Raw genomic sequence first — 12,083 nt, 5'->3', positions numbered from 1 at the left:
TAACCTGGTGGATAGCTGACCCACTGTCATCTCTCAGCGTGAATCCCAAGCCTGTGAAGAGGTCGAGGCCCAAGAGGTTGGCACCCCGCTTTGCAACATGAAATGTGAATGATGGCAGATGCTTGGTGCCGTAGTGTACTGGGACCTGGAGGGTGCCTACAATGTCTATCTTGGATCTACCGTACCCACACAGGGCAGTGGAGGGCTGTTGGAGTGGTAGGTGACTGAAAAACTTGTAGTAAGTGGCAAGGTTGAGCAACGACACCGCAGCGCCAGTATCCAGCAGCAAAGGCAAACCCACCTCACCCAGCTGCACAGTGCATGTCCTGAATGACACATGGTTGGTGGAGACAGTTCGGATTTCCGTGCGTTCATGTTGAGAGTGAGATGAAACTAAGGGCCTGTGCTGGGTGGAGCTAGTAGCTGGGGCAGAACGACACACTTTTGCAAAGTGATTGTATTTTGAACAGTTCTTGCATATTTTCCCACGGGCTGGGCAGTTTGAAGCCCTTGAATTGTGAGAGCTAGCCCCGCAGTTGCCACAGCTACTTCTGTTCGTTTGTCTGTGTGCCTGCTGCACGGGCATGCCGGTGTCTGTGTCCATGCAGCTATCAACGTGGGAGGCCATGCACAGCGTGTGATCGTTGTAGTGCGCCTGCTCGGGCTGAAGCTGCTGTGTGAGAATGGCTGGGGGCCGAGTGTATGCTGCAGATCTGTCTGTTAGCATAGTAGAGCATTCCAACGCCGCTTCAACCTGGAGTGGTATTTTAATAGCTCCATCTAGTTGTAAATTATCCGATTCCAAAAGCAGTTTCTCCCTTGTCTTTTCACATAACGTCCCCTCTATCAACTGATCCCTGATGATCTCGTCCTGAAGTGTCCCATAGTTACAAGAGCTAGCCAAATCCCTCAGATTAGCCACGTAGCTTTGAATGGACTCACCCGGCCGTTGGTGTCTCTTCCGTAGCCGGTAGCGTCGGAGGAGCACTCGCTCTTTCCGGCGAAATGGTTCCGTAGGAGGCTGACTGCAGCAGTGAATGTAGGAGCCGATCCAAGCGCTCTGAAAATCCTTTGTCCCTCTGTACCGAGGCAGTGACGGAGCAGTGCTGTCCTCCGCTTGTCGGAGATTGTAGAAAAGTCCATAGCTTCGATATAAGTGTTAAAGCTATCGAGCCAGTTATTCCACGGGACTGGAGGTTCGCCAGGCACGGCGAGGAATGGTGCCGGCGGTGGTAAACTGAATTCAGCCATCTTCGTCGCCAATGTTATATCTAGCCTAGCTGTAGAAGAACGCACGTCTGCACGGTTTCACATTGTACATCACTCTGTCGTTTAATGACATGTGCCACTCATCCTGACAACCCATTCATCCATAAAGCAGCACACTGTCGTAAACCATAACAACGTACAGTATGACGTACAGCACGTCGTACCATACATAACAAGCTGGTTATCTGCAGCTGAAACCATCAAACTACTATAGTGTGTATATTTCCCAACAGATTGCCTGTTACTTGTTAATTTTCTGACTCACGTGCAAAAGTGTACCCCGCTGATTTTATCACAATTGCTTGATTTTGTTTATAATTTCATGGCGATCAGGTTGGCTGGGTTGGGGTGGTCGCCAGGAGGGGTTGGATGGTGGGTTGATGCAGTTGGGTGGCCGATATATGTGTGTATAGGCTATGTGGTCTATTCTACTGTAATTATATTTACCTACTGCATAACCATTCCTGCTGCTTTTTGTTATTGTGTGTTCCTTTGAAAATAAATAAAATGTTGAACACAAAAAAGGAATAGGAGCCAATGAATGAAAAATACAGATTTTGTAATAAGAAATAGGCTTTTATTTCTAATGTTTCTACTGTTAACTTGTACATGTTAATTACAGCACAAAAACATTGCTGTCCTTCAGGCATTTTTTAATTACAGTAAATTGTGTTTACTTGCATCAAGTATTTTTAATTGACAAAACAACAAAACAAATTGCAATTCATTCATTAACATTGGTGTCATGTTCAATGAAAATTGCTATTCTTGGATTGCTTCTTTCTTAGAAGTCTGATGCAGCAATGTTCTTCTGAAAACTATTACAAACTAATTTCCTAAAAGATAAACCTGCCTGCCTCAGCATAAGTGCTTAAATTCTCTAAATGAAAACAGTCAACTGAACCCAGCAACTGTGGGGTGTCTGTCTTTTATAGGCGGTGAAACGGTGAGGAGCAGAGACTGCAACTACATCAGTGCACACGGCCATGTCTGGTCCAGGGTAACAAAGATCTTCAGCTCAAAACGTTGCCCAATAGAACTGTGGCAGCATTCAACAGTGTGTGGGTATCTATCTCCCTTCATGCAGTAAAACAGGGCCCTGTTTCCCTCACACACTCCCTATCTAATGATCAGAGAGGTCATCTGTGGACTGGCCTACACCTGTCATTCAACTGAGTACCTGCCAATCACTGTCACCCACCTGCTCCGTCACTGTGTGATTCCTGTAAATGTAGAACCAGCTGCCTGACCATGAGACTGCACATCTCACAGCAGTGCACTACACTCTAAACTAATGGCCTCGTCTTAGAGCACAGACATGTTCCTGAAAGAGCAGTGGATTACAGACACAGTTATTAAAAGACTGTTAGGATGGTTTGCTCTTCTAGCTCTTTGATTCACATGTGTAACGATGAGGCTTTTGGCAAGTTGAAAGATTGTTTCAGAGTTATAGTCCTTCTCCCTCTCTTGCTTTGACATTTAAATGCTTTTGTGGATTTTAAAGTGAAATTGTCAAAGGCATTTAAAGCCAATTATACACTCTGCCTGCCTGTTGGGGAGGGGAGAATGAATGACAAACCTAAATTACTCTTAGCATCTCATCTCCCTAGCTGTGTGTGGTGGGGCTCCACAGAGTGCCATCCACCTCTCTGAGCTGCTGGAGAAGGAAGGAGCGAGTGATAGATAATGCTACTCAAGCAGAAGATTTGCCCCCCCACAAATATCCAGCATGTCCGAACAATGGATGTGTTCCCAGACTGACACTAACCATTATGATAATGTGGGGCTCATAAGGAATGATTGATGCTAAGGCAGGTCAAGTAGCTCGACCTGGACAATGGCACTGCCACTCAAATACACGATCTGTATCCCTTCCAATAGTGTCAAACACAGCATAGACTACACTGTCCAGTCCCTACTACCTATAGCATCCACAGGATTCACCCCATGACCAAAACACTGAATCACCATCAAATCCCCTTAACAAATCGCAGTGTCGACCAGAAGTGGGAGATATAAGCTATTGTCACAAAAATGAATCTACAGTCAAACAATTAAATGAAAAACATGCAAAAAATGTGCTGATGTTTTCACCCCATTAACATTTGGGAAATGCATTACCACATAAATGGAACTTGAGGAATTCAAAAGAATTTCACATTAGGCACTAGAGAAATTCAAAAAGCCCAGAGTAAGTATTCATGACACACAAAACTGTTCAGGTTGATACACCACAATCCACATGCATAAATCATGAGTAACAACATTATACCCCCCCAAATCATGAGTAACAACATTATACTCCCCCAAAGCATGATATTTTCATAAATCCAAAATGATGGTGCAACCCTGTGTTATATCCCTCTGAGTATGAATGGTGTAGCAGAAGATGATCCATTAGTTGAATAATGAATTAATCATTAAGTCTAGACGTGATGACACACTCCTTAACCACCTGAGGCATTTCAATGACGTGTCTCTTGGTCTGAGGGAGGGAATGTCACGTTGCTGAAACAAAATGTGCTGAAGGCCTATGCACAGCCGATGTTGGTAGACTTCTACAACAGTATAGGCCTGCTACAATAGCCTACTATGCTTGCTAAGTCTAGGTTATGTGACAGAGTTATGGTTCAATATAGCCTGTGGCCTATTTGAATGCAACACACATTTAGTTGAATATGACAGAGGCATAAGAATAGGATACTTGCTTGCTCTTATGTTAATAGGTCGTTATCAATAAAATGTCACAATAAGGTGCAGAGCGTTCAATTTGCCTGCTAGGGGGCAAGGAGACCCGCAGCTCCACTAAAACTATTGACAACTGCGTGCCGTTTTCAAGGGATTGCTAAATAAATGTGAACTGTGAGCATTTTTTGTGAGCATAGTCAGAACTACACATATCCGTTTATTCCATGCAACACAATTGTGCACATTTAGCTCTATCATCAGAGTTATACAGCATGCTTTTCGAGGGCTCTGCCTGTCAAGCAGCTGAAGGCCGCATTTGCCGATGTACTGTTAGCTGATAATGTTTACTTTACAAGCTACCGGTAGAAACTTTGCACAGTTGGCTAAACATAGTAGACCTAATGTACTTTTTCTCCAACCAATGTAGACCTACCTAGTGAAGTTAGCTAACCTCCCACTTTCAACATTGTTTTTAAGCCTATTTAATTACAATTGCTGCTGACAGACATGATAGGCTACTTTGATTGATGGACCATGTCAAATTAGATAGCTAATAACAGATCACATCAATATGGCTAGTTACCAAGCTAACTTTCAGGGGATAAACCATATGGCTGTATATCCAAATATTGTTTGATTTAATTGCCATCTATAGTGGTGAGGACAGTAGTCCGACTGACAACTTTACCAGGATGAGGACTTGCCGATGTCAAGCTCTTTCTAAAAGTCTAATCTCTGATGACACAATGTTTGTTTGCTAGCTAGCTAGCTAGCTACATGCCAAATGGTTAGGCTACCCTCACGTATCTGAAATGACATGATCAATTGATGTTTACTGAGCATGAAAAGCATGCCGTTACTTGCTGTATTACTCTGATGATAGAGCTAAATGTGGAATAATTTGAAATGTGTTGTTCTGACTATGCTCTTCAAGAGGTGATGATACTAAAACCAAATAGTTATAATATTTATTTAACAGTACCTTGAAAACAGCACGTAGTTTGTCAATGGTATTAGCGGAGCTGGAGGTCTCCTTGCCCCCTAGCTGTCAAATCAAACTCTATGCACCGTACTGTGACGTCTTATTGATAACAACCTATACAGTGCCTTGCAAAAGTATTCATCCCCGTTGGCATTTTTTCCTATTTTGTTCCATTACAACCTATAATTTAAATAGATTTTTATTTGGATATCATGTAATAGACATACACAAAATAGTCCAAATTTGTGAAGTGAAATGAAAAAAAATTATTGTTTCAAAAATCCCCAAAAATAAAACATGGAAAAGTGGTGCGTGCATATGTATTCACCCCTTTGCTATGAAGCCCCTAAATAAGATCTGGTGTAACCAATTACCTTCAGAAGTCACATAATTAGTTAAATAAAGTCCACCTGTGTGCAATCTAAATGTCACATGATCTGTCACATGATCTCAGTATATATACACCTGTTCTGAAAGGCCCCAGAGTCTGCAACACCACTAAGCAAGGGGCACTACCAAGCAAGCGACACCATGAAGACCAAGAAGCTCTCCAAACAGGTCAGGGACAAAGTCGTGGAGATCAGGGTTGGGTTATAAAAAAATATCTGAAACTTTGAACATCCCACGGAGCACCATTAAATCCATTATTAAAAAATGGAAAGAATATGGCACCACAACAAACCTGCCAAGAGAGGGCCGCCCACCAAAACTCAAGGACCAGGTAAGGAGGGCATTAATCAGAGAGGCAACAAAGAGACCAAAGATAACCCTGAAGGAGCTGCAAAGCTCCACAGCGGAGATTGGAGTATCTGTCCATAGGACCACTTTAAGCTGTACACTCCACAGAGCTGGGCTTTATGGAAGAGTGGCCAGAAAAAAGCCATTGCTTAAAGAAAAAAATAAGCAAACACGTTTGGTGTTCACAAAAAGGCATGTGGGAGACTCCCCAAACATATGGAAGAAGGTACTCTCGTCAGATGAGACTAAAATTTAGCTTTTTGGCCATCAAGGAAAACGCTATGTCTGGCGCAAACCCAACACCTCTCATCACCCCGAGAATACCATCCCCACAGTGAAGCATGGTGGTGGCAGCATCATTGCTGTGGGTATGTTTTTTATCAACAGGGACTGAGAAACTGGTCAGAATTGAAGGAATGATGGAGCTAAATAAAGGGAAATTCTTGAGGGAAACCAGTTTCAGTCTTCCAGAGATTTGAGACTGGGACAGAGGTTCACCTTCTAGCAGGACAATGACCCTAAGCATGCTGCTAAAGCAACACTCAAGTGGTTTAAGGGGAAACATTTAAATGTCTTGGAATGGCCTTGTCAAAGCCCAGACCTCAATCCAATTGAGAATCTGTGGTATGACTTAAAGATTGCTGTCAGACAGCATAGGCAGCAGCTCTATAGAGATGAGATGACTTTGAATTAAATAATAAAGTATTTAAATAAAACAAATGTAATATAGATAACAGCTGAAATATTTCATTAAAGTAAAGTAATATGAATAAACGATGGTTAATAAATTATAAGCGGAAATGGGCAGTCACTACCATCATGGGACTTTAATTAATTGTTGTGTTGTGTGTTGTTACAGCATTTAACCCACATTATGTATACTGCATTTAATGTTTAAAAAAATAATCTCAACTGAAATCGAAAACCATGATTATTGTTTAAAACAATCTAACCAAAACCGAACAGACCTCAAAAAGCACTAATCGCTCAGCACTAATATTTTTCCACCAACTTTGTCGGCTCCATCATAGGCAGCTCTCAGTGAAAGACGAAATATAGCCGACAGATGTGCCTAAATATACACCTTCCTAATGTTGAGTTGCATCCCTTTTCCCCTCAGAACAGCCTCAATTATTCGGGGCATGGACTCTACAAGGTGTCAAAAACGTTCAACAGGGATGCTGGCCCATGTTGACTCCAACACTTACCACAGTTTTGTCAAGTTGGCTGGATGTCCTTTGGGTGGCGGACTATTCTTGATACACATGGGAAACTGTTGATCATGAAAAACCCAGCAGCGTTGCAGTTCTTGACACACTCAAACCTGTGCGCCTGGCACCTACTACCATACCCCTGATCGCACTGTCTTACCCATTCACCCTCTGAATGGCACACATGCACGATCCATGTCTCAGTAGTCTCAAGGCTTAAAAATCCTTCTTTAACCTGTCTCCTCCCCTTCATCTACACTGATTGAAGAGGATTTAACAAGTGACATCAATAAGGGATCATAGCTTTCCCCTGGTCAGTCTATGTCATAGAAAGAGCATGTTTTGAATAGTCAGTGTATTTGCATGATTTGAGTGTAGGCTACAGTAAGCTATTACAGCTAACTAACCTGCTGACCAAAATAAATGTACACATACATGTTGTTCAATCATTGCATCCACACTGCTCGCGCACATCAATGAGCGTATGCGTAGCCAGGCGCTAAAATAGAACTTGGTTCTATTTTAGTCCCGCATATACCCACGTGGGTGATTGAACGATGAACTGAGGTCCACACTCCAGTCCAGTTGGTGGTGGTAATGCACCTTAAAGTTGGTTGCCAACCGCCATATAAAGTCCAAAGAAGAAGAAGAAGCCTGAAGGAGGAGAGATTACTAGAAACTAACTCGGTTTACCCTTTTATCTGTGGATTTATTGTCAGAGTAGAGGACCTTGTGCATTTCAGTAATAATGCAATAACAACCCAATGTTTATATCCCAGGACAAATTAGCTAGCAAAGGCAAGCTAGCTAGCTAAATTGCAATGAGTGTTTAATGCTTTTCCACCAAGACCCAAATTAATATAGTTGGTTAGAGTTTATTTGATATTTCAACCTGCGTGTCCAGATCGCATCTGGTGTGGGTGGACAAAATCAACACGCACTGGTGCGCCCCGTGTATAAATTTGTATTTTATACATTTCAAAACGCCCTCCCATGAGCCCAAAGACCAATCACAAATGGAATACGAAACAAAACATGATGTGATTGGTTAAATCAGTTGCAGAAATGTTCCAATTGTTTTTGACATTAACTGACCAATAGACTAAATTAAGATTATGGATGATTAAATTATTGTAAACGCAAATCCCAAATGTATTTCAAAAGTCTTACAATCAACTCGTTTTTATTTCAAGGATGTACTATTTTATTTGAAGTCCGGCTTTGTTTTTTGTGTAGCATTTTTCCCAAAATACGGAATCAACCATTGCTCAGGAACTATGCATGCCTATTTGAAAGTAAAAACAAACTCACATGCCAGTTGTGAGTCTATAGAAATATATTTTATTTTCTGTAGGGAACATTTACAGCTTTTGACATATATCACAGGTGAGAAGACCATTTAGAAGGGAAAAACTCATCCATAAAATGCATTTATGAAATCTTATTAGACAACACGGATGTAGCCAACTCCCGCGCACTCCCAATGTGACTTTGAGTCGGTGGGTAGTAATACATAATATGTCCTACATTATAGGCTACTAGTACGCCGGAGTGGCCTCGGCGGATGTTGATTTGACTGGGCAGACAGTTTGGCTTGTGAACAGGATTATCTTTCTTTAAGCAAACAGCCCTGGAGCTTTGACATTCATGGTGTTCGAGGACAGGCAGGCGTAAACAACACACGCATCGAGAATATTGTTTTAATCGATCATCATATTCGAAAGAGAAACGTGCGCGGGGTGTGTGGGTCCAGCAGCAGTGATTGATAACTCACGGAAAAGGTGGCGCGCAGAGACCTTCAGGTCACAGTGTACAGCGAGAGCCGGGAGCAGGACACGATTCTGTGTCACGATTCCCTCTCTGTCTCTCGGCGGCTTGAAGGCTCTTTGGCAATAGGACCTATTAATGTAAACTAGTAGCTTTAATTATATACTGCACTGTATGATTTAGCTGGCAGCGGTCCCACGACGAACCCAGCGCTGTACCTGTATCGCAGTGATTAGTGGAAGCGCGCTCTTCTGGAGAAGAGATTAGGGAAAGCATTAGAAGAGAGACTTTTATTAGAGCTTTACACACATATTTAAATGTCATCCCACATGAGAAAATGAAACACGTGATATAACTATAGGCTATATTAGGCCTGCTTTTAGTAATAATACACATATTATTTAAAATGAAATAATAATAACAATACCACTACTACTACTACAACTAATAATAATAATACGTATCCTTTAAGTAACTTTTTAGTATTTGCTTTCGGTAGGTCTATAACACTAACATTCAAATAGACTACAACCTCGATTCTAAGACATAGCCTAAACTTCACACGGCATTGGGATGTTCTGTTCACATAGATCTACCGATAGACCATATTTTCAAACAATGGCAGCGAAATGTAAGGGATTGTAATATTAGTTAAGAAGTGAAACATAAAGACACCATTTGGATAATCAATCACATTTAGTCTGTATTCAACTCTATGAAATAATTAGAACATGAGAGTATCGCTCCTGATCATTGTGGACAATGAGGTGACGCGGCCGGTGAAAGAGCACGAGAGAGAGACCCCATGCTGTTCCCATGCCTCTGCTATGCCACATTGGTTGCTTTGTATTTCCTGGGCCCCGCCCCCTGAACTAGCCTACACTACAATACATGGCAGTGATCTAAACAGTTATTTTGGTCTCTTAATTACGTCTAAAACGTATACATTAGCCTTCTCAAAATGTCACATCAGCATCGTCACACAGCCCTAATAACTAACATCTCATGCCCAGTGGTGATTTCCGTCCTCCTCCTTCCGGAGCATCTTTTAGCCTATCTGTCTATGACGATCTAACTATCAGGCACCGTGAAGCAAACAGACATGTCTTGTCCCACCCCTTAACTAGGAGCCCAGCATATGAGCGTCAATGTAAACATACACAGACATAGGCTACAAAGCAGTAGTATCCTAGCGGATGTGGGGTTGACACTTTGACAATTGACCCGCGCGCACTCATTCGCACACGTGTGTGTGTGTGTGTGTGTGTGTGTGTGTGTGTGTGTGTGTGTGTAAAGCAACAACGTACTACTTTGCAGGAAACTCCCACATGCCACAAACATCTACAATAATTACACTTTTTATGCTCTCCTTGGAGCCTCGAATACTTAATTAAAAAAACATACTGTTTTTGAAAAGGGTGTTGCTGCGTGCATACAGAAGCAATGAAACGATACCAGAACCGACCTTTATGCATTCCCGTAAACCTGTCTTTCAGCACAGTGAGTTCGTATATCTTTCCGAATTCCTCAAAAAGGGGCTTCAGATCTTTCTCCTCCAGGTTTCTGGGAATCTGTCCGATAAACAGCTTGATGGCGTCGTGGTCCTTCATTGGAATGGTGTTCTGACCGATTGTGAGCCCGTTCATCCTGCCGGCGCTGTTCGTGGTGCTGAATCCATTCTCTTGCAGCACTCCGTTTACAGTGACTGTAGCCATCTTTCCTAAATGGGCCGGCGGCTGGTCTCTCTCTCTCTCTCTCTCTCTCCCTTTCTCCCTTTCCCTCTCTCTCAACTCAACTGCACACTCCCCCTACTTTATTTTTCTCTTCTTTCTCTCTCCCTGTCCCTCTCCCTTTTTACACAGTTTCTCTCTTCTTCTTTCTCCTTTCTCTTAATCTATCCTATTCCTTTGATTTCGCTTTATTTATGTTTGATGTATTTTCATTCCTCTTCCCGTTCTCAATCTGTTTCTTTCTCCCTGTGTCAGCTGCCACTCTGCCTAGTGACGTCAGCTCGTAGGCTTCTGACTAGACCCCTAGCTAATTTGCATAATACGCCTGGTTTAGCCAATTGGAGGGCAGAACGACCGAGCGCCCACAGGGTGTAGTGAGAATCCAAACATTTGTGTAAAGGGAAAGCTCGAGACTTTTAAGAGGAACAAAGACAGGAAACTTGCCGCTGTAGGCCACGTATGATATTGAATTCTGTAGATAATCATTCTCACAGGTAGCTTTGTTCTGGCTCATAGGAAAGACACATTTATATATGTGTAGTCTGCTGTGTTTTGATGTCGCGTGTTCAAAGAAAATCTAGTATCTACATTTGTAACATGTTGCTGTCCATGGTGCTGAATTGGCGCTACCGTTTAGTTTCAACAGCTTTTGAACTGACCTACGGCTTCTTTTCACCGCTTCCGAATCAACGGGGCTTTGTTTATACATATCCAAAATCCACATAACTTTCTGAAAATGTATATGCTGTCATATTAAAGTACAACTAATGTAGTTTTGCTTTAGGACATCATGGTTTATGAAAGGCTTAACGGTTTGGTCGTAATTAGGTCAGAGATCCTAAGTGGTGGTGATGCGTGCTATTACGGCAGGGATGAGATTATTGATTGGATGCTGAATGACTCCACTACTGTAAGGCTATTTTGAGAAGCAGGCAACAGGTTATGCAGAGGCTAACCTTTTGTCAGTCAGTGGTGGCAAATATTCTAGAGAAGGATGTAACTATCTAGAAGGAATATATGACTAACTAGTGGTTAACATTCAGACATTCTCGTGACATCTTATGTATAGTTATATAGGCGCGGCAAATATTGATTCAACATAGAGCATATCCTCTATGTTGAATGAAATCAAAATAGATCTTGCAGATGTTTTCGTCTTTGTATGAGAATGTTCCTGTCCTATGTCTGCAGGAGTGTGGTTGTTGTTTGGGGAGAGGAGGGGTATTTAAAAGGCTCTAGTAACATCTGGCATTGCATTGCTTTGGTTAGCTTTAATTATTTATTTCCTATTTAATCACATCTTTGTAGATCGTTTTTAAAAAGATCCTGCAGAGTTTACATGCTGAATGGGGTATAAAAGCACAACAGGCCCCCTTGTCAATACCATCAGAGGCATTCATTGCCATAAAGGCAGAGCTAATGTAGCGTCAGTGCCGCCCTTTGGTTTTGTGATTTTTTTTGTTTCCTTCTTTTTGTTGTCTCTCAGTGGGGAACCTTGCCTGCACAGCTGTGAGGACTTCCAAACTGCTTGGCAGGGGAACAGACATGCAGGTACTGCTGCCTGGCTGCATGCTATCTCCTATTATGCTACTGCTGCTGCTGTGTATACATCTTTCTGTTTGAGTACGGGGAGGCGTCTCAGAAAGGTTGACAGGGTTCTCAGGCTTGTCGCTGCCAAGCCTCACCACCTGTACTGAA

At 42.3% G+C, this 12,083-nt stretch overlaps 1 protein-coding gene across 28 annotated transcripts in view; it reads right to left on the bottom strand.

Moving 5' to 3' along the window:
• The window catches only part of LOC106562123 (CUGBP Elav-like family member 4), a 175,254-nt gene extending 164,580 nt beyond the window's left edge, over nucleotides 1-10,674 (bottom strand). For 12 of the 28 annotated variants that reach the window (XM_014126728.2, XM_014126732.2, XM_014126738.2 and 9 more), the window contains exon 1: nucleotides 10,121-10,671. In XM_014126728.2, coding sequence (XP_013982203.1) covers nucleotides 10,121-10,370 — 250 coding nt within the window. In that variant the 5' untranslated portion in view covers nucleotides 10,371-10,671. Of the gene's footprint in view, nucleotides 1-10,120 lie in introns of all 28 variants that reach the window. The other 16 variants (XM_045689113.1, XM_045689110.1, XM_045689111.1 and 13 more) reach the window with 4 other exon arrangements.
• Nucleotides 10,675-12,083: the final 1,409 nt, after the last annotated feature.

The sequence above is a fragment of the Salmo salar genome, chromosome ssa11 (assembly GCF_905237065.1).
Source record: "Salmo salar chromosome ssa11, Ssal_v3.1, whole genome shotgun sequence".
NCBI lineage: Eukaryota > Metazoa > Chordata > Actinopteri > Salmoniformes > Salmonidae > Salmo > Salmo salar.
This window is presented reverse-complemented; position numbering and strand designations above follow the sequence as displayed.